Source organism: Cuculus canorus, chromosome 9 (assembly GCF_017976375.1).
Source record: "Cuculus canorus isolate bCucCan1 chromosome 9, bCucCan1.pri, whole genome shotgun sequence".
Lineage (NCBI taxonomy): Eukaryota > Metazoa > Chordata > Aves > Cuculiformes > Cuculidae > Cuculus > Cuculus canorus.
In genome coordinates, this window is record NC_071409.1 from 2440543 (window position 1) to 2462730 (window position 22188).

At 42.7% G+C, this 22188-nt stretch overlaps 1 protein-coding gene across 4 annotated transcripts in view; it reads right to left on the minus strand.

The window, feature by feature from the left end:
* Positions 1 to 22188, minus strand: part of UGGT1 (UDP-glucose glycoprotein glucosyltransferase 1) — a 49159-nt gene that overhangs the window by 13705 nt on the left and 13266 nt on the right. For 3 of the 4 annotated variants that reach the window (XM_054074573.1, XM_054074575.1, XM_054074571.1), the window contains 18 exons: positions 21346 to 21437; positions 19124 to 19274; positions 18733 to 18852; positions 17232 to 17317; positions 16643 to 16778; positions 15200 to 15331; positions 12773 to 12937; positions 12423 to 12543; positions 11546 to 11644; positions 10237 to 10260; positions 9613 to 9707; positions 8246 to 8452; positions 7467 to 7598; positions 6395 to 6525; positions 3826 to 3921; positions 3401 to 3503; positions 2422 to 2501; positions 1065 to 1254 (listed from right to left, as the gene is read on the minus strand). In XM_054074573.1, coding sequence (XP_053930548.1) covers positions 1065 to 1254; positions 2422 to 2501; positions 3401 to 3503; positions 3826 to 3921; positions 6395 to 6525; positions 7467 to 7598; positions 8246 to 8452; positions 9613 to 9707; positions 10237 to 10260; positions 11546 to 11644; positions 12423 to 12543; positions 12773 to 12937; positions 15200 to 15331; positions 16643 to 16778; positions 17232 to 17317; positions 18733 to 18852; positions 19124 to 19274; positions 21346 to 21437 — 2160 coding nt within the window. The remainder of the gene's footprint in view (positions 1 to 1064; positions 1255 to 2421; positions 2502 to 3400; positions 3504 to 3825; positions 3922 to 6394; positions 6526 to 7466; positions 7599 to 8245; positions 8453 to 9612; positions 9708 to 10236; positions 10261 to 11545; positions 11645 to 12422; positions 12544 to 12772; positions 12938 to 15199; positions 15332 to 16642; positions 16779 to 17231; positions 17318 to 18732; positions 18853 to 19123; positions 19275 to 21345; positions 21438 to 22188) is intronic. The other variant, XM_054074574.1, reaches the window with a different exon arrangement.

A 22188-nucleotide genomic window follows, 5' to 3' on the forward strand; every position in this document is an offset into this window, starting at 1 on the left:
AGACAGATGCAAAAGTGAGAGGAGATTAATAACGTGATGTTCAGTGAAAAAGCGTCCTGTGTTTGTACTGACCATGAGGCTGTACAGACTGGGGCTTTCCAAGACGCCTGTTTGTAAAGGGTTTGACACAGGCAGCAGATGGGTTCCAACGCTGCACGAGTCCCCTGCTGTCCCCATCTCGGCCAATGAGGCCAAGCACTCACTGCTTCTGGAGCCCAAACGTCCCCCTCACCTCCCCGTCAGCGTTGGGCTCATCCTGCTGCTGCCCATGCCGTACCAGTCTGGAGACATCGGCCTCCAGAGCTGTCACTCTGGCATAGCTTCCACATACTGGATTTTACATACAAAATCACTGGCTTTAATCTGCAGTTTTTCAAGGCCAACTAAATAATGGCTTATTTCAAAGGAAGAGTCTATTTGACCACCTCATTTAACTTTTAGTATTTAGCATCATTCTCTGCAGTCCAAAATTTTCTACCTTGCATCACACGTGGATTATCTAATTTTTAACATGTTTTTAGTGCCCATCGTAACGTGTCAGTGCAGAGCATTTTGTAACTGCTTACCAGCCCACTACTTCCAGATCTTCTGAAAGTAGAAGTGAACTACTAAAGTGAACTGCTAGCAGTAAGAGGTTAATGATTACCACTGAATTATCCACACCATTAAAGATTAATCAGAATCACCAACTTGTACATACGGATTCTTTCATTTCTAAAAGAACTTTTCAATTAATAAACTGGAAAAGCTCTTTAACAACCAACAAAGAGTTATGATCTTCGTTTCTAGCTCAGGATACTGAAATGTTACATGCACACATTCAAAGCCAACAGTATTTTTCAACCTGTGGTTCAGGCGTCCACAAGTAAGTAACTGAGAACAGTAGTTTTGCCATCAGATGAAGCTGACCTGCATCCCTCCTAGAAAAGGTTCAGGATGTTAACATCCATAGCCCTTTGTTATTAGCTTTTTAAAATTCTACATTTCTTTCCCGTGACAAACATTAAGCCCTGGAAAAACACCACCATTGAAACACAGTATAGGAAGGCATTGATTTCTCTTACCTCCTGTAGGTAAATATTATCAAGGTCATACGGGGTTCTGACAGATTCCACCATCCAGCTCTCAGGAGTATTTAGGTTCAAAGTGAACAAAGGAGACTGGGGCATATCCAGAAACTTGGCGATTGGTCCAGGAGCAAAGCTGTTATCTGCTGTGAAAGAAATCTCCGGCTCCAAAACATAGCGATAAAAGCTGAAATTTTAGAAAGAAAATGTTAGAACATATTTCTGCCAAACTTCACAAATACTTCCCTTGTGAACTTGCTGATGGCATTGCCCTTCCTGGACCTCCAATGTTTCCAAAAAGCCCAATATGAATTTTTTTATTCCCTCTTGCACATAAGAGGCTTTGTCCAAAAGCACCACAGGTTATGTTGACCTTAGAACAGGGCAGGATTTTCATCCTCAAGGACCAACCAGAAAGACCCAACCATTAAGAGCCGCCCTGCAGAGAAGGACTTGGGGTGCTGATTGATGAGATGCTCGATATGAGCCAGCAATGTGCGCTCACAGCCCACAACGCCAACCGTGTCCTGGGCTGCATCCAAAGCAGTGTGGCCAGCAGGGCGAGAGGGGGGATTCTGCCCCTCTATTCCTTTCTTGTGAGACCTCATCTGGAATATTATGTTGAAGATTCCAGAACTGGACACAAGAAGGATGTGGAGCTGTTGGAATGTGTCCAGAGGAGGCTACAAGGATGATCGGAGGGCTGGAGCACATCCCATATGTGGACAAGCTGAGAGAGTTGGGGTTGTTCAGCCTGGAGAACAGAAGGCTGCGAGGAGATCTTAGAGTGACCTTCCAGTGCCTGAAGGGGCTACAAGAAAGCTGGGGAGGGACTGTTCACAAAGACTTGTGGTGATAGGATGAGGGACCTTGGGTATAAACTGGAGAGCGGCAGATTTAGACTAGACACAAGGAGGAATTTCTTCACAATGAGGGTGGTGAGGCCCTGGCCCAGGTTGCCCAGGGAAGCTGTGGCTGCCCCATCCCTGGAGGTGTTCAAGGCCAGGTTGGATGGGCCTTGGGCAGCCTGATTCCCCGCCCATGGCAGGGGGGTTGGAACTGGATGATCTTTAAGGTCCCTTCCAACGCAAACTATTCTATGATCATATGATTAAGACTGGCAAGTTATTTAACCTTTATATATATAAAACCGCATCCAACTTGTAAACCAGCAAACTGCCTCATGCTATCCACAAATTCCCAGATTCTCTGTGGGAAATCATGCTATTAAATAAATGAGCTCAAAGCAATTATTGAGATTTCCTTTAGGACATCTGACTGTGTTTCTGTGCTCCCACATTCCAACAGGTTTTTCTTTCTCTCCCCTCTCAGACCTTGGCACAGCATTGCTTACCTTTTCAGTGGCATGTCAGAAAGCTTGGACTGACAGTTCATAAACACTCGTAGGTTCATATTTATCAATTGGTTCAAAACCTAAAGAAATGAGAAACACAAATCTCTTAAAACGCTAACTAGGAAAGCTGACCACTCTTCTTACAGACAACGCCACAAAGAAAGATGTCTCCTCTCAATCCTCCCTTCTCATCGTTTGCTTCACCGCGCCCACCTTTCATTTGGTGGTGTTAAGAACCCATCCCTGGAGGTGTTCCAGGCCAGGTTGGATAGGCCTTAGGCAGCCTGATCCAGTGGGAGGTATCCCTGCCCATGGCAGGGGGATTGGAACTGGATGACCTTTAAGGTCCTTTCCAACCCAAACCATTCGATGATTCATTTTGGGGTTGAGGGACTTTCTTTCAGATTCATTGCAAACTAAACCATTAAAATGGTGAAACTGAGAGCTAAAACTAAACCATTAAAATGGTGAAACTGAGAGCTACCTAGGTGATAGCTAAGTATGATCTTGTTAGTTTGTAGTATAGTGTCATTAGTTTTCCCACTAATTATTGTATTGTGCAACTTAGACACACCATTGGAAGGCCACTGCTCACCACTCAGACATTCCACAATTGAAAAAAATAAGACAGAACTGAGAGAAGTGGATGCTGGACTCTTCGCCCAAGTGACAGGTAATAGGAGAAGAGGAAATGGCCTCAAGCTGCACCACGGAAGGTTCAGACTGGACATCAGGAATAACTTTTTCACAAAAGGGTTCTTGGGCACTGACAGAGGCTGCTCAGGGAGGTGTCTGAGTCCCCATTCCTGGAGGGATTTAAAAGGCGGGTAGATGAAGTGCTTAGGGATATGGTTCAGTAGAGGACAGGTACGGTTGGGCTTGATGATCTCAAAGGTCTTTTCTAACCTAGGGATTCTATGATTCCCCGAGACAACATTCTGAAATTGCCACAACGTGCATTACAACACTGCACACGTACCAAAAGCAACGGAGCAAGTCTTTGAGCATCTCTGGTCACCGGATCAACAATAGCCACAACATCAAAGTACGTCTCTCCTTCTTTTGGTCTCAGTTTAACTGCACTAAACAAGAGAAAAAACAATTTTAAGGTACCAAATGTATGGATAAAAATAGGAAAAACACTGTTCATCTCATTCTGAAACCAAATTACTTTCTAAATGCTATGCTCCTCCTGAAACTATGTAAAATAGACATGTAAGCGTACAGAGGTAAGCAGACAGACAAAATTAGATTCTGGAATCTCCCTGTGACCTTAAAACTGTTGGGGACTCCCCCATTGCTAGTGGGATTTTTTAGTTGTTAATTTTAAAGCAACTTAAAACCATTGAAACATTAAAAGACAAGGAGAAGCATATTGCGCAGCAAATTCCAGCAATCTTATACCTGTATCGTTCTTCAAAAAAGTGGTATTCAATCCGAGCCTCTCCTTTTGGTTGAGCAGAAAGAAGAGCATCCACCTTCATTACCAAGTCACTTGCACTGAAGAGAAAAAAAGGAAAGAAAATGTTTACAGATACTCAGAAAACGTGTATCCCTATCACATTTCTGCCGGTTAGCAGCAAAGAGAAGTCAGGCTAAATTCCGATACACAAACTTACACTTCTACTGCCTCTCTGCACAAGCTCTGAAGATTTAAACATATTTAAGGCTTTAATCTGCCATTAATTTAAGCCGGTTGCAGCCTCATTACAGAGGGTACCAGAGGGTTTCACTCTGCAACAAATACAGAGCAGCTTTGGGGTCAGCGACACAACAGGCTCCGCATTCCTGAACTTCGACATCTCCCAGACCTGTAAGCGATTCAAATCAAACCCTTATTGCACAGCAGTCTTCCCATTTTACCCTTCAGCTCCAGGAACCAGAAAGCAACACTGAACATAGAGAAACTTTTGAGAGAGGGGTCCTATCAGTAAAAGAAAGCAACTTCTGACAACTTTTTCCTTTTTATTATTCCCATAAATTGTCAGTCTAGTATTTTGAGAATATATTTAACCTTGAAAATGTAAAACTTCTTGAAGGTTCAGTAAAAATTGATTTGCACATCATAGCTTTGCCAAAAATCATAGAATGGTTTGGGTTGGAAGGGACCTTAAAGATCATCCAGTTCCACCCCCCTGCCATGGGCAGGGACACCTCCCACTGGCTCAGGCTGCCCAAGGCCATCCACCCTGGCCTGGAACACCTCCAGGGATGGGGCAGCCACAGCTTCCCTGGGCAACCTGGGCCAGTCTCACCACCCTTATTGTGAAGAATTTCTTCCTAATGTCTAATCTAAATCTTCCCCCTTCCAATTTGAAGCCATTCCCCCTCATCCTATCACTACATGACCTGGTAAAAGGAAGCAATACTATAACTTAACTCAGGAAAAGCTAACAGACCTTTAAGTAAGTCTCAGATTTATAGTCACATCTGTTTAAACTGTTCATACCAAAACCAAAGGTCAGCAAAATCTGCCACGTTGTACAGTGTTTTCCAATGCAGCAGATCATTTCAAAAGCTTTCAAAATACTCTGGCAGTATTCGAACCACGAAACTACTGTCCCATCCAAAACCAGTCAATGTTCAAACCACGCTCCCTGCCTCTTCCCTATCATCCTCACTCCTCTTTTGATTTCGAGCACAGCAATGGATACATAAGTGTTTGGAATGCTGTTAAAAACCTGTCCTCCTAAGGTTCAGAATCACACAAGATTTTCCGCACAAAAGATCTCACGTTTAACTTACTTGACCAGCCTCTAAGAGTAAGCACCAGCACGGAACAATGTAATGCTAAACACAGGAGAAACTGTCTTCTTAGCCATAAGCTTCAACACGCAAACACACACCTCCAGACTTTAGTTTTGAAGACAGTGGCATATGTTCTTTTGAACCTGAAGATGAATTCCTTTTGATTCGCCCACATCTATGCTGTTTGCAATAATTACCTAGAACTATAATTTTCATTTCCTTATCTCTTTCTCTTTTCCTACTGTTTCTCTTTTTTAAGCACTTTACATAATTCCATAGTACTGACAGTGAAATATATCACCAAAGTAAGTCTTATCTCTCTACTAAGGAGCATCTAGCTGAACTGCAAACAGAGTTGGGAAGCATACTCCAGAGTCTCATTTTCTTCCCTTCTTTCTACTTTTAAATCAATACCGCAGTAATCCTACAGATGAGTTCTGAATCCCTGACATATTGGAGGCAAATGGTTTAAAGCAGCGTGTCAGTTAAGATTTAGCTAGGGGAAAAGCCTACAAGATGTCTGAAGGCCTTAATATTGATGAGAAGTTATGTTTCTGTTCCATTTAGAGGAGAAGAAAGAGAATCAGGTGCAGAAAACATTTTGAAGAAGAAATGCAATAACGTGCAACAATTCATACCACTTTGTAACACATCCCACAGCACCAAACGACTTTTCTCTGTGTACAAACATCATCTCTGTTGGTGAAGTTGTCGCCAACCAGCGTCAACTAAGCCTTGAATGAAACTTCATCAAGATGAATGCAGCAAAAACACTAACTACCCCCCATAAGATGCATCTCTTCCTTCATTTTTCATTTTTCCAGTCCAACTGTATCCCCCCTCGTCACCAATTCAAGAAACCACTTCCTGAACTCCTCAGATAAGACAGCAGGCTGTGCTACTGCAATCCAGGGACTATCTCAGCATGTACTGATACATTTACTGTTCCGTGTTTTCCTGAATGGTTCTATAGCAAATTCCTGCACACTTGGGCACCGTCTCAGTTTCTTGCTGCTTGTCACTGAGGCTCTGGCCAAAAAACTCCTCCAACTTCCATTACAAGCTAATGCACCAGCTCCGAATAGCTGAGCCTTGACCATACAAACACACACGTTTATTTATGGCTCCTATCCGGAGTGTGCTTGATAAAGCTTTCTCCAGGCTGTAGGAAGTCACATTATCAGAGTACCACCACTTTTTTGTAAGCCTCTTCACGTTTACTTACAGATCTTCTTCGAATCCCAGCTGCTGAATCTGAGCTTTGATTTTCTGTCCTGACGTCTTTAGTATGATATTCTCAAGGAGATGAAAATCATCCTGATTGAACATCTCGCCATCCTCTAATGGGCCAATAATCTACAAAAGAAAGCAGAATCAACATTATTAGGTAAAGGGTTACACTGAAACAAAATTCAAAGCTGTATTAAATAAATACTCCACCCAGTCTTGGTGGGTATCAACTGTTTAGGCCAACATTAATGTCAATGGCAGCAGTTTAACAGGTAAGTCTAGCTACTCAAAGCCAAGAGTCACAGACGTAGGCATAAAATGCATGCTTAAAATTGTCACCGAGTGCTTGGTTTGCAAAAGTTTGGCATAAATAAATTATACGTGCAATACTACCTCTTGAAAGGGCAATGGAATACCAAGGCAATTCTACGAGTCCAGCAAAATTCCAGCAAATCTCACTCCTACAGCCTTCGGAAGCCTAAAAGCTACCTAGATAATTCTTGCTGGTTTGCTAATGAGAGAAACAGAATACCACAGCTCATCACTTGGAATTTTTAACCCATTAAAGTATGCAGTAACCACTGGAACTTGGTTTTTTTTCCCCTAAGTAGGAATCAGATGACAGCAGAAAACAGAATGCTGTACACAGTCAGGGTTTAATTTTTTGCAGTGAAATACTGCTGTAACATCATTCGCCTGATCCAACTGGTGACTGCAAAAAGAGCTGCTGGAAGAGACCAAGGCACCTTGACGCAGCAGCATTTTACCCGATGAACTGAAGCAACACAGCCCTTCAAATTTATCATCCCTTTCTCCCTCTGGACTCAATTCACTGCCAACACGAGAGTAGAGACATCTGAATTTGTACAAAATGCCAATGACTAACGGCACGCAAAAGAAAAGGTCATTGCAGGTCTGAATAAATCAAACTTGAAGCAGTCCTACAGACTGCTGACACCTAAAGAAGGCTGAGACTCTGTCTGGTCCCCAGACTCCGTTGCTCAAGGTCTGCTTCCTTCTTTCCCACATGGGGAATCTCTCTTTTACCGTTGGCTGATTGATCTCACCCTTCCGTTGCTGATCACAGCTCTCTGCCCCTTCTTCAGCTTCAGGACATCTCTGCAGTATATAGCATGGGATAGGATAAAATCCACCCTGGGAGATTCAAAGGCTTCTTTGAAAATATTGATATCCATCCCCTGAAAAAAAAAGAATACTCCACATGGAAACAGGAAGAAAAGTACACCCCCGCACACTTCTCAAATGCATTTCTTTGTTTCCGTTTAAGAACATTTTTATATCTTGCTGAAATTTATCCACAGGCCCTTTTTCTTTGTGGTCTTAGACCTGGTTTTGTCTGTTGTCTTCAAACATTAACCCAGCTTACGACGTGAAGGGTCACGGCCCTGCTAATTGTTGCTACTTACACCAGTTGTTCTGTTCTTCTGTTCTTAAGCGATACTCACTTTTTTAAGTGATTCTTAGCTTTTTTTAAACTTACTTTGAGAAACGTAACTGTAAATTCTTTCCTATTTTTTTAAGAAGATTACAGTTCTCTCTCACTCCCCCAAGAAATAACAGACTCGCTTAAGCAGACCCTGAAACCGCACTCCTTTTGATTTTTCAAAGTTATGCAGCTTTGATGTGTATGAAAATTTACTTTATTTTCAGAAGGACTATTCTATTTAGGTAAGTTTACCTTTCAGGGAAAAAAACCCACCACCCCCAGAAATACCATTACTACTCTCCACTGGTACTGGATCTTCTGCACACGAACACACCACACAAAACAATCCGTTAGCAGAACAAGCCAAGTACCTTTGTAAATGCCAGCAAACAAGCTTACCCCAACAGCAAATTCTAAGACATCAGCTCCTGCCTCCAGAGCCTTTGCATTTTCTTCTTTTGCCATTTTGGTGATGAAGTTCTTGGCATTATTTGACGTTTGTGTCTGCAGAGCCGCCCATATGGCTCTAGCGACAAGCGTGTTCTGGCTGTTTGGATCTTCACTGGGGTTGTTAATCATGCTTATGCGAACATTATTGCTGGATTTCTGTGTTTAACAAAACACGCATTAGAAAAGTTTTTGTTTTCAGGTGTGTTTTAAATGAGAAGTAGTGGTCAATTATAATAAACTCTATAGTAAAAGCTTCGTGTTTCTTAATTAGAAAATGAGATTCCAAATTAGGTAAATCACAGCACATGGTTTAGTAGCAGATAGAAATGGTTGGACTTGATGATCTCAGAGTTTTTTTTCCAACCTGGTGATTCTATGACTCTATGAACTAATTTAACATCAAGTGCTTCGTTTACATGTAGGCACCACTGTGACAGGAATCATCTAAATACTGTGCTACACACAAGATACGCGACTATGGCCACCTCAGAGGTCTCACAAAACAGTGATTTGGAGTAAGCTACCTATTTTATGATTCAGTTATCTTCCTGGAACAAAAGAGACAGAGCAGACAGCAAGGTTCAGGTTCAGCGACCTTCCAGTACCCGAAGAGGCTACAAGAAAGCTGGGGAGGGGCTGTTCACAAAGGCTTGTGGGGATAGGATGAGGGGCAGTGGGTACAAATTGGAGAGGGAGAGATTTAGACTGAACATAAGGAGGAATTTCTTCACGATGAGAGTGGTGGTGAGGCCCTGGCCCAGGTTGCCCAAGGAAGCTGTGGCTGCCCCATCCCTGGAGGGGTTCCAGGCCAGGTTGGATGGGCCTTGGGCAGCCTGATCCAGTGGGAGGTGTCCCTGCCCATGGCAGGGGGTGGAACTGGATGGGCTTTAAGGTCTCTTCCAACCCAAACTATTCTATGATTCTATGATTCATTTTGGGGTTCGGGGACTTTCTTTCAGAGTCACTGCAAACTAAACCACTAAAACGGTCAGACTGAGATATCTAGGTGATATCTAAGCGTGATCTTGTTAGTTTGCAGTCATCAGTTTTCCCACTAACCAAAACACAGACACCTTCAATTTAGAACCACGGGCTTAAAGAGAACTTCTTTTCTGTATTGTATTAGCACAGTGCCAAGAGGCGATTCTGCCCTAGGACAAGGAGGTCAGTCGTGTTCCAACCCCTGCGGATATGATGAGGCTGGAAATTAGGGACCCTGCAGGAAGAACCAGTCTCCCCAGGTCATACAACAGGAAGAAGCACAACTTATGTTTTTCAAGCTTCTACTAATCCATTCCAATGAAAACATTGCCTACCTGATGTTTAATTGCATCGTACAACAATTGCCTCCCCGAAGGTTTGTCAAAATCACCAACAATCCAAAAAGTAACTGGTCTAACAAAGGAATCATCTGCAATTAAAAAACAAAAGAGTGGGAGAAATTTGAGGGTGAAGGGAAGGAAAGATACAGTTTTTCCTCGTTTGGAGGAAAAATATGATGCACATGCAGAGGTTTAAAATAAAGTAAAATTACATAGGAAGATATGGATGAAGCAAAGCTATGAAGTCTAGCAAGACAAGAATAATAGTGTTGGTACTATATCAGGTTTCATTTACCTCATTCAGAAAACATGCTGTTCCATGGGACAACATGCATCATTGGTTTTGAGCCATTTTTTTTTCTTTTCTATTTTTTTAATTTAGAAATTACAAAGGAACTTATAAATAACTTACAAATTCCAACTATGGTACAGACATACCGCTTCTTCATACTGAAGCTCTTAGTTCACAAAATCAGTTTTATATAAAAAAAAAAGTGCTGAAGCAAACATGCATTTAAACAGCTTTCTTCATTGCTTGCTGGTTCAAAAGCCAGTGTTATAAAAGGAACCAAAAACTTCTCCCACCAACAACATAGGAAATGCTAAAGCATGAGTTACCATAGATCTCCTTGGAAGACATTCCTGGTCAAAAAGCAGAAAGGAAAGGGGGAAAGGAGAGAGACATTAATAATTTTATAGTATCAAGAAGCTGCAGCATTGAGCATAAGCGAATTACTAACGTTCAAGTCCTAGTTTGTGATAATTTTATTAGAATAAACTTTGACTTTTTCTTCCCCTCAAATAGATCGATGCTTTATTTTCATGCTGCAGCACTAATTATAGTACATATTACCAGTTTCATACTACACTAGCATCGTTCTAAAGACGGTTTGCAAAAGTGCCATGCCATTACGACTTGGACATTAACCTTTTCTGTTATCATGCCTCTTTTAAAGCTAGCATGACAGGGCTACTCAGCACCGTTGCCGAGACAGCAACACACATAACTTTCTTATTATTTTAGAAAATAAATGTGCTACGGTATTACTGTAATCAGATCCCAGTTATTAAATATCTTAAGTGACAGAAGAGGCAGTGACGCAAACCTGGGATTCCAAATTAATGCACGCCTTCAAACGAACGTGCGGAGGTACAGATTTAATTAATAGTCTGCAAAGGGAAAACAAGAAACTTCTTCAGATCTAAGTGACTGAACATGAACCAAGGGCAAGTAAGAGCCAGAGGGAACAACGGGAACATTTGAGGCAAGGCAAGGCATGCATGTACTGGGGAAACTTGTGAGTCTAGCAAAGGTGACAGACAGGAACAAGAAGAATTGGTTCAAACGACAGCAGCTGATTTACGACACTCAACTGAAATGGATACAGGAAAGGCCTGATTAAGCTCTGTATGATGTCTGTGCGTGCATTCCTTACATTGAGAAGTACGGCTGAGTTTGAACACTAAGAGAAGACTTTATTTATAACTGGAATAAAGCAATACTGTCACTGACAAAGCACTTGAGCAATAAATCCAGCAGGTTGCTGTCTTAATAACGGGTAATAACAATCTACTTCTGAATGCACATAACTGTTAGTAACTGTGAATGATGAGACAGAGCTATTACTGAATCCCTTTTGTATTTGTCCAGTCAGTGTCACTGCAGGACCAAAGTTTACACTGCTGCATTTCTGCTGGATTGCAAATGACCACTAAAAACAGGCTGGGTAGGACTTCATTATTCATTGAAGGCTGGATTTAAAGAGGAGAGCATTCTTCTTCCATGTAAATGTCATGCCTTATTAAAAAAAACTCTTTTACCCCCCACAGGCCTGAAGGAGGTTCCATGTGTGTGCCGAGTACTGTGTATAAGCTTGGAAAGACAGGTAAGATTAGATTTGGGTTCATAAACCACTGCAGACAATACCTTTCTTTGTTAAGTAGGTCATGCTGTTTGCAACAGCAGCTGTCTTATCTTTGGAATCCAATGTGGTAAATCGAGCAAAGTCATCCACGTAAAAGTTATCTGAGGAACAGAAGAAGAATGAGATGCTAAAGCAATTCTTTCATGCACAATGAAAGAAAAATCACTGCTATTACCAGAACATTAAGAACACATCCCATTTTGTTCCTCACGATACTCCTTTTTACCTCTCATTTCCACAGCTAATATATAAGCCAATGATTATATTTTTGTTGCCTCAAAAGTTACATTCTTGTCTCATAAGTTACATTAAAAACTACATTGCATATTTGATATGCAGAATTCAGCTGAAAGAATTCATTAAAGTCTCATTCAGTTGAAGTTAATTTATGTAAATAATATACACTTAAAATTCCACTGTGTTACTATTTTTCAAACAACTCAAAGGAGGTGGTTGTACAAGTGTTTTTGCAATACTGTCATTATACCGCAGAGTCACTGCATTGGGTGTTAATACATTTAGCCATGAAAATCTCCACTGAATCTTAAGTAATTTCAGAGATGACCATCAATCTCAGCTCAAAAGAAGGTTAGAAATAAGAAACAAGCTGTTGCTTTATCATTATATAACTGTTCTTGGCTTCTGCTAGCATTGCTAATTTCTCAGCTTCATGACTCACAGTCCCCTCAAGGTTTGTATAAAATCAAAATCCAGACAATAATGTTACTATTGCCCATAACACCTCCCCCAGCACCAGGACTGGAACATCACTTGGGAGGCTGTTAACACTTTGCCTCTAAAGCATTCCATCAGGACAGCAGTCTTCAAAGTCTCTGACTCAGATACTTCAGGTTTAATGCAATTAAAAGTATCCCTTACTCATTCCTGTCAGATCTAGGTACTCTCTGTCAGACATTAAGATTCTTGAATTAATTCTTGGAACAACGTTCGGCTGGTTCATAATATACTCAACCACATCTTGGTCATTAGATAATTCACCCTGAAGGAAAGAAGAAGGAAGCAATATGTGTTATTTCACAGGTATATTTGCCCCAGAGAACTTAAAACAAAAAAACAACGCCACAACAAAAATGCAACATACACAAAAAAATACCCAACAAGAAACCAAGAAACAATCCAAGTTAAGTCATCTTGTGTATTGCATACTCATGGACGTTTGAGTTGGATTTTCCAAATGCTGGAAAAACACAGCCAAACTCGACACCTACCAGGTACACAGCTCGCTGGAAGATGCTTGTGGTTTCCAGCATTTTGTGCATCGTCACAGTTTCTAAGTCATCAGGATCCAGCTGATCTCTTTGAAAAGGCATTCCATTGAACAGCACCACAGGGAGAGGACCTACACCCGTCTGCTCATAGTAACTTCTCGCTTCCTAAATACAGGGAAAGAAGGCGCTTTAACACATCAGCCCATTACCACAAGGGTTCAGAACATTTCCATGCAATACCCACACAAGTCTACTCTAAACGAGCTAAGATGTCCTTCCAGGTTTATGTGATACAGAGAATATTCATAGAACGGTTTGAGTTGGAAGAGACCTTAAAGATCATCTATTTCCAACGCCCTGACATGGACATCTCCCACTGGCTCAGGCTGCCCAAGGCCCATCCAACCCGGCCTTGAACACCTCCAGGGATGGGGCAGCCACAGCTTCCCTGGGCAACCTGGGCCAGGGCCTCACCACCCTTATTGTGAGGAATTTCCTCCTTATGTCCAGTCTAAATCTGCCCCTCTCCAATTTATAGCCATTACATATGAATTTTAAGCAGTGCATAAGACGCTTGCTGTATCTTACACGCACAAGAGTCTTTCAGAGTTTCAAAGCAAAAAAATTACTTAACACAGAAGTGACAAATATTCTATTAAGTTTGTACTGTAAAATTAATTCCAATGAGCACTTTCTGGTAACAGCAAAAAACGTGCAACAGGAAACAAAACACGACTTTGCATAAGGAAGTAACTGCAATGTAAGCAGTGACAGTTATAACGTAAGGCAGAATAGAGGTTGCTTCTTTATATTTTTAAGAACATGTTTCCTAAACTTGTGAAAAAACATTTACTTGTGGGGAGGAGCTTATTGTGTCAAGACAAATGTCCCCATTTCATGTAACCACTGCAAAACTGCCTCCTTCCTTATCCAAAGGCTCTGCGATGCTTTCAGATGTGATTGTGCTAAAAGGTCGCAGGTACAGCAGTGCAGCAAGGCCTCTCCCAGCTTCTGGAGAACTCTGAGCACTCTGCATGTGTTAGGAGTTTCTTGGGGCAGGGCAGGGGCTGTTGCTTTTGTTTCATTTGGGTTCAATTTAGTGTCTCGTATGTAAACTGAAAAGGCCTTTCCTGACAGACAAAAATCTGTCTCCCGTCTATTAATTTCCATAGAATCATAGAATCCCTAGGTTGGAAAAGACCTTTGAGACCATCAAGCCCAACCATTCCTATCAACCTCTAAATCATGCCCCTAAGCACCTCATCTACCCGCCTTTTAAATCCCTCCATGGATGGGGACTCCACCCCCTCCCTGGGCAGCCTCTGCCAGTGCTCGAGAGCCCTTTCAGTGAAGAAATTTTTCCTGATGTCTGATCTGACCCTCCCCTGGCAGAGCTTGAGGCCATTCCCCCTTGTCCTGTCCTCTGTCACTTGGGAGAAGAGGCCAACACCCTCCTCTCCACAACCTCCTTTCAGGTAGTTGTAGAGAGTAATAAGGTCTCCCCTCAGCCTCCTCTTCTCCAGGCTAAAGACCGCCAGGTCCCTCAGCCGCTCCTCGTAAGACTTGTTCTCCAGCCCCCTAAACCAGCTTCGTTGCTCTTCTCTGGACACGCTCGAGGATCTCAATGTCTTTCTTATAATGAGGTGCCCAAAATGTTCAAAACGCTTTCCCCTTCATTTTCCTGCATTGAAGATGGAAACCACACGTGCACACAAGCCTATCCCAACCCTGACTGCATTCCCTACACCTATAGGTGTCAGCAGTATCGTTAGTGCTACAGAGCTGAGGTAGACAGGATTTTCACTCTTTCTTTTAGAATATTCCACAAAAACAGAAAGCTGTAGAGGCCCAAATCAATTCTGCTTCATCTCACATACAAGTGATCCAATCCTTATTGCTCCCCCAGTTTTCTCCATACAAGAAAGCATCAATCCTAAAAATAACTTCAAGGAATTATTTGAGGAAGATTCTCGAGTTCTTTGCTACAGGGAGGGCATTTTGACTCCATCATCATTACTTTACCTCACACAGTAAACACCAATAAGGAAAACCAATACCAATCCCTTCCAGACACTAGGCCCCTTGCTTTTCTTATGAACCATTCCATTCCCTTGAGTTTTTTGAAGTGATTTTAAACTCTACTGAAGTCTCCAGACCAGAATGAAAGCATGACTTTGAGTAACATGAAAGTTAACTTTGTTCTGGTAGTAGACATAGAGATTTTTTAAAATATATATATAATACATATATCATATAAAGCTTTGTGCCGACCACAAATACTTATTAAAGTACTACTAAAAGTCACCCAATGTGATGACGAAATAGTTACCTGGTTAGTAAGAGAAATAGATAACGAAATCATACATCATTGTATTTCCAAAATGGTGTTGAAGAAAATAAAAAAAGCTCTATTTCATGAATTCTTACTTTTCTGTTTTGATCGTAGGCAGAATCAATTCCCAGAATGCTGTTGATTTCCACATAAGGATACTGTTTCTCAAGAACACTGAGGACATGCTCCACTTTGAGTTGATCTCCCGTTTTTACTTTGTTATATATCTGAACAGAGGACACAAATACAAGTTCACAGCTGCAACTGAAAAGCTCCTTCCCTTACCAAAGCTAAGTTGACCCGTCACCTGTATTCCACTAACTATAATAAGGCACTAACAGCCAGATTGCAAAATATTTTTTCTTATTTTCTAGTTCATAAGCACTTGTAGCTCCTACAAGTATTTTGCTTTAACTCATAGTCGCTCCAGTGACACTTCAAGGAGGTAAATATCATGTATTTCTTTAAATGATAACTTGCCTCTTTAATTAGAAAAGGTATTTGCAAGGGTGTAAGCAGTGCTTAGGGGAAAAAGTGCTCAAGAAGAGCATATCCGAAGGCCTTCCCTTCAGAACTCAAGACATGCTTACAAACAACGCAACAGACCTCACATGTAAAGGAGGTAACTGTTCCCCTCTTGAAGACACTAAGTTTTGCTTTGACTTACAAATATATATATATATATATATACACACACACACAAAAGGAGAATGCGAGTCATTACCTTCAAGTCACCAGCAGTGTAATGTTACAGCAGGCCCCAGCTGGTAGATTTGTACAACAATGTCAGACCACAACTGAAAATGCATTTGCTAGTACCTATAACAACCTTTTACGTGGCAAAGGATGCAGCAGGGACTGTTCAGAGCAAATTATAACAATGAAAGTATACAATCACAAAACGGTTTGGGTTGGAAGGAACCTCAAAGCCCATCCAGTTCCAACCTCCCTGCCATGGGCAGGGACACCTCCCACCAGATCAGGGGGCTCAAAGCCCTTGTAAAGTCCCTGCCCAGCTTTCCTGCAGCCTCCTCAGCACTGGGAGGCTGCTCTAAGGTCTCCCTGGAGCCTCCTCTTCTCCAGGATGAACAACCCCGAGTCTCTCAGTCTGTCTTCATGGCAGAGGGGCTCCAGCCCTTGGATCAACTCTGTGGTCTCCTCTGGACCCACTCCAGCAGTTCCATATCCCTCTTACATTGGGGATTCCAGAACTGGACACAGTACTCTAGGTGGGGTCTCACGATAACAGAGTAGGAAGCGACAATCGCCTCCCTCAATCTGCTACCCATCAGTTTAGAACTCATTGCCAGAATGAACAGAGGCAGGCTCAGAAAAATGTGCAGAAGTGTCCGATATAAACATAGTCTCGCTCATTCAGGTTCAGAAGCACTTTACATAGAACCAGGTATTATGAGGCACTAGCATTCATTCAATCCCCTGAATAATTTCTTCCATTATCTACATATTAGCACATTAATATAGTATCACATACATGGAAAATATTAGAACAGTTATTTCCCTTTGAAACGAATACTTACAGACATGACAGTCTGGAAAGCATAATTATTGTCCACTTCTTGTGCCGCATAATTGTATGCCCTAAGGAGGGCAACTCCAGGATCCTGAAGCCCGTCAACATCCTCCGAGTCATTCACCACAAAGACTAGTCCTATCCTGCAATCAAGCAAATCCCTGGATCATCACTCTATTACACTAATGAATAATCAGCTCTTTGTACAACTGCCAGCTGTGATCACCACCTTAGACAAAAGTTTTTTCTGGAAGACTGGTAAGAGTTTGAGCAGAGCAGCCAGGAATCAAACTCTGGATGTATGATCTCTAACCATCAGCCCATCGGAATCTTGCTTTTCATCTCTTTTTTTCATCCAAACTATTTGATTTTCAGTTTGTTTTGGACTGTTAAAGAAACTGAACCTTCTTTTCCTATTAGCAAAATTTATATTCAAAGCATTTAGAATAGCATGCAGCATTCAGTAAATGCCTTTCCCAACCACCAGGACAAGACACCAGACATTTCTACAGAGTTCTAGAAATGAAAATTTTAGAATTGCAAACATCAGAAAATAAAACTAATGTAAAAAAATCCTATTAAAACATAGCAGTTACCTCAGTGGGATGTGGTTACTGAAGAACATCTCTGCCACATTCAGTAATTCTGCTGTGGTCTCATGAGCAGGATCTACTATCAGCACCTGCATATAAATTGCAAGTGAAAAGTTTCTGTTCTCTTAAGAAGTCAAGACACGGGTTTTTGATCAGCAATAGCTTCATTCACACCTCAGTGCAGAATTACCACCAGTCCTATTGCATACATGGCCAGGGAAATGAGGCTCACTAATTATCAGCTTCAGTCTGATATCTAAAATACCCTGTCTGCACCACTCCTTTGACCAGAAGAGACCAGACTCCTTACACACTTTATCTTTACCGCAGTATCCCCCAGCATCCAGGCCTCTGCATGTACACAAATCCTCCCTTTAAGCTGTGCACAGGAGACAGGCATTGGTCAGAGCTGAGGAACACAGCACCGCTTTGCTCAGCCCCCTAGAGCTGATGCTGCCAAGATACTCTCAGAGCAAGCCTTAACCCAGACAGAACTGAGCCATTCAGTAGGAATTTAGGGCCTCTTATTCATCCCAAGTGTTGCCTTTTCATTTAATAATTTCAGCATTAGAAGTACTGAACTCCAGAGAAAGAGATAACACATTAACGCCCCCACGGCTCGAGGTGGTCCAAGTCCCAGTTTGCCACTAATAACGAGTCCTTTTTTCTGTAGGGCCACTCTGCCACATGACGAGTTACAGTGCAGAATTTACAAACTCCTTGCAAGATCTAACTTTACATAGTTTACCTAGAGACTGAAAGGACACCCAAAATGAAGCTGAGGCCTACTGATCAACTTTGGAAGTCCTGGGGCAAGAACGCTCTCCAACTGAAACAGCTGAAGAGCTCTTAACCGTGCTAAGAAAATACTAATTAATGAATCTGAGGGATTCAACTACCTGAAAGGAGGTTGTGGAGAGCTAGTCTCTTCTCCCAGGTGACAGGAGAAGGGGGAATGGCCTCAAGCTGCGCCAGGGGAGGTTCAGATTGGACATTAGGAAACAATTTTTCACCAAAAGGGTCATCGGGCACTGGCAGAGGCTGCCCGGGGTGGGGGTGGAGTCACCATCCCTGGAGGTATTTAAAAGATGGGTAGATGAGGTACTTAAGGACATGGTTTAGTGGCAGATAGGTATGGTTGGACTTGATGATCTCAGAGGTCTTTTCCAACCTGGTGATTCTATGATTCTGATTTCATTAACCAATTTCAGTTATTATCACAGAGCTGAAATGCACCAAATTCTTACTCATCACAAGATAGTTTTTGCCATTGGTGAAGCATTTTTTGGCATCTAAATACTAGAGAATCACGCTCTGTAATCTCCAAATCTCACCCATAACATACTAGTATGAGAAGAATAAAACCTTTTAGAAAAGCATCCTGTCTCAAGATATTTCAGTGACAGGGAATCCAGCATATATGTAGGAAAGTTGCAAAAGCTAATGTCCCTGGTGTTAAAAAAACAAAAATGCACATTTCCTTGCTAGGCAGATTACTACTTACAAAATTATGGAAGTTCTTTCTGATTTGTCTGATCACGCCTGGAAATGTGGGACGCAGCAGTTCTTGCACACTGGAAGGCCAGGAATTATATCGACTGTCAACTTCAAGATTGTTGATCCACTAAGGAAAAAAAATAAAGGCATTTAAGTGATTGACAATTCTCCTGCTCAAGTCTGAGACTGTAAAGTATTTTAAAATCAGACACTGTGTTGAGAACTGTATGAATAAAAAGTTAAGCTTTTTAAAAAGAGCCAATTATAACCTTACTTTTCTTTTCTTCTTCACAGTAGTTTTGAGCCAATTGTGAGATAAGAACAAAAGTTCCCCTGGGAGCTTAAGAACGCACCACACAATGGCACTTAAGGCATTTCTTACACAACAGAACACGCACTGAAATTGCAGGGCTTCTGATGTCCACAGCGTAGTCAGAATCCGATGGCTGGATGTTCAATTTCAGAACATTGTGCAGGGAAAGACCCTCAATCCCTAAGCTGTGCAGGCCTTCCATAACGCGGGCTTCATTGCGCAGCACATCAATCAGGCTGGAAAGAAAAGAAAAGATGCTGACTTTTAGAGACACAGCAAATAACTTACCTTAAGCGTTAACAGATGAAAGGTATAAACAAGTCTATGTCTGTGGATTCCTTCTTATTTACCACCGACTTCTGTCTTAAGAAACTTGCAATAACTTAAACATAATTAAATTATAGTTCTAGGCAAAACTGCATTTCATCAAGGTAACTACAGTGTGACATTTCAATTCCACATTATTGAAACAAATCTTGACAAAGGTATAGGGAGGCTTTCAGATCAAACTTCACAGTGGTTTATCCTTTGAGAATCAGCGTACTATCTTCAGAATAAAATCTGTATGTGGAGAGTCTTGGAGACCAAAATCTTGCTAGTCACAGAATCACAGAATCACAGAATCACAGAATCACACAAGGTTGGAAAGGACCCATTGGATCATCGAGTCCAACCGTTCCTAACACTCCCTAAACCATGTCCCTAAGTACTTCATCCACCCGTTCCTTAAACACCTCCAGGGAAGGCGACTCGACCACCTCCCTGGGCAGCCTGTTCCAGTACCCAATGACTCTTACTGTGAAGAATTTTTTTCTGATATCCAACCTGAACCTCCCCTGACGGAGCTTCAGGCCATTCCCTCTAGTCCTGTCCCCTGTCACTTGGGAGAAGAGGCCAGCTCCCTCCTCTCCACAACCTCCTTTCAGGTAGTTGTAGAGAGTAATAAGGTCTCCCCTCAGCCTCCTCTTCTCCAGGCTAAACAACCCCAGCTCTCTCAGCCGCTCCTCATAAGACTTGTTCTCCAGCCCCCTCACCAGCTTTGTTGCTCTTCTCTGGACACGCTCCAGAGCCTCAACATCCTTCTTGTGGTGAGGGGCCCAGAACTGAACACAGTATTCGAGGTGCGGTCTCACCAGTGCCGAGTACAGAGGGAGAATAACCTCCCTGGACCTGCTGGTGACCCCATTTCTGATACAAGCCAAGATGCCATTGGCCTTCTTGGCCACCTGGGCACACTGCTGGCTCATGTTCAGTCGGCTGTCAACCAGCACCCCCAGGTCCTTCTCTTCTGTGCAGCTCTCCAGCCATTCTTCCCCCAGTCTGTAGCGCTGCATAGGGTTGTTGTGCCCCAAGTGCAGGACCCGGCATTTGGTCTTGTTAAACCTCATTCCATTGGTCTCGGCCCAGCAGTCCAGCCTGTTCAGATCCCTTTGCAGAGCCTCCCTACCCTCCAGCAGGTCGACACTTCCTCCCAGCTTAGTGTCATCTGCAAACTTGCTGAGGGTGCACTCAATGCCTTCATCCAGGTCATTGATAAAGACATTGAACAGAGCTGGACCCAGTACTGAGCCCTGAGGAACTCCACTTGTGACTGGCCTCCAGCTGGAGTTAACTCCATTGACCACCACTCTCTGGGCCCGGCCATCCAACCAGTTTTCAACCCAGGAGAGTGTGCGCCTGTCCAGGCCAGAGGCTGACAGTTTCTGAAGCAGAATGCTGTGAGAAACTGTGTCAAAGGCTTTACTGAAGTCCAAGAAGACTACATCCACAGCCTTTCCCCCATCCAGTAGTTGAGTGATTTTGTCATAGAAGGTGATCAGGTTAGTTTGGCAAGATCTGCCTTTTGTAAACCCATGTTGACTGGGCCTGATCACCCGGTTCTCTTGCGTGTGCTTCATGATAGCACTCAAGATTACCTGTTCCATGACTTTCCCTGGCACTGAGGTGAGACTGACAGGCCTGTAGTTCCCCGGATCCTCTCTGCAACCCTTCTTGTATATGGGCACAACATCAGCCAGCCTCCAGTCTAGTCACAGCACCGATCAGAAAAACAGTACAAAGGTGACTTCCCATTCCAATATTCGAGGGTATTCCAGTTTTCACATCAGCTTTTTTTGTTAGAAATGCACTCACATAAGAGAAGGAACCATGATTTGCTTTTTTTTTTTAATAGTTAAATCTAGTCTAGATACAGACCTTGTGAAGCAGGTTCAGAACTGTCTGAATTACTTTACGATGTATGCACAAGCAGGATGAACACTCCTCAACAGGAGGATACAATTATTCTGAAAAAGAACACATTCCTACCTGAATATGTCCTGAGTGTCTAAATCAATAAGCAGTCCGTTGATGAACAGGGCAGAGTCTCCTGGTTGTAATCCTAATGTTCCTTTGAAATACTGAAAGCAAGAAGGCCATTCATTAAATGCCCTGCCTGGAAAACAATTACTGTGTCAGAATTGTAGATTTTGTGTCTCCCTTACTGCATTACATTACTTCTCCACTACAGCTGACCTCACGCTCACATCTGTACCAGAGGAAAAAACAACTTCCCTGGGCAACCTGGGCCAGTGTCTCACCACACTCACCGTGAAGAAATTCCTCCTTATGTCTAGTCTAAACCCGTCCCTCTCCAGTTTATACCCACTGCCTCTAGCCCTATCACTACAAGCCTCTGTAAACCCAAGCAGGCTGAGAGAGTTGGGCTTGTTCAGCGTGGAGAAGAGAAGGCTCCGAGAAGATCTTAGAGCGACCTTCCTGAAGGGGCTACAAGAAAGCTGGGGAGGGGCTGTTCATAAAGGCTCGTAACAATAGTACTAGGGACAATGACTACAAACAGGTTGCCCAGGAAAGCTGTGGCTGCCCCATCCCTGGAGGTGTTCCAGGCCAGGTTGGATGGGCCTTGGGCAGCCTGAGCCAGTGGGAGGTGTCCCTGCCCACAGCAGGGGGTGGAACTGGATGATCTTTCAGGTCCCTTCCAACCCGAACTATTCTATAATTCTACGATTCTAAAACCTAAAATCTGTAACTTTTAGCCAGCCTCTTTTTGCCTGTTACCCCAGACAAGTAGTGCAGTGACATTCAAACTTGGTGCATCTGCTTCCCCACTTAAATAAGAACCGGGCCAGAGACTGGAAGGTGGCCAGCAGC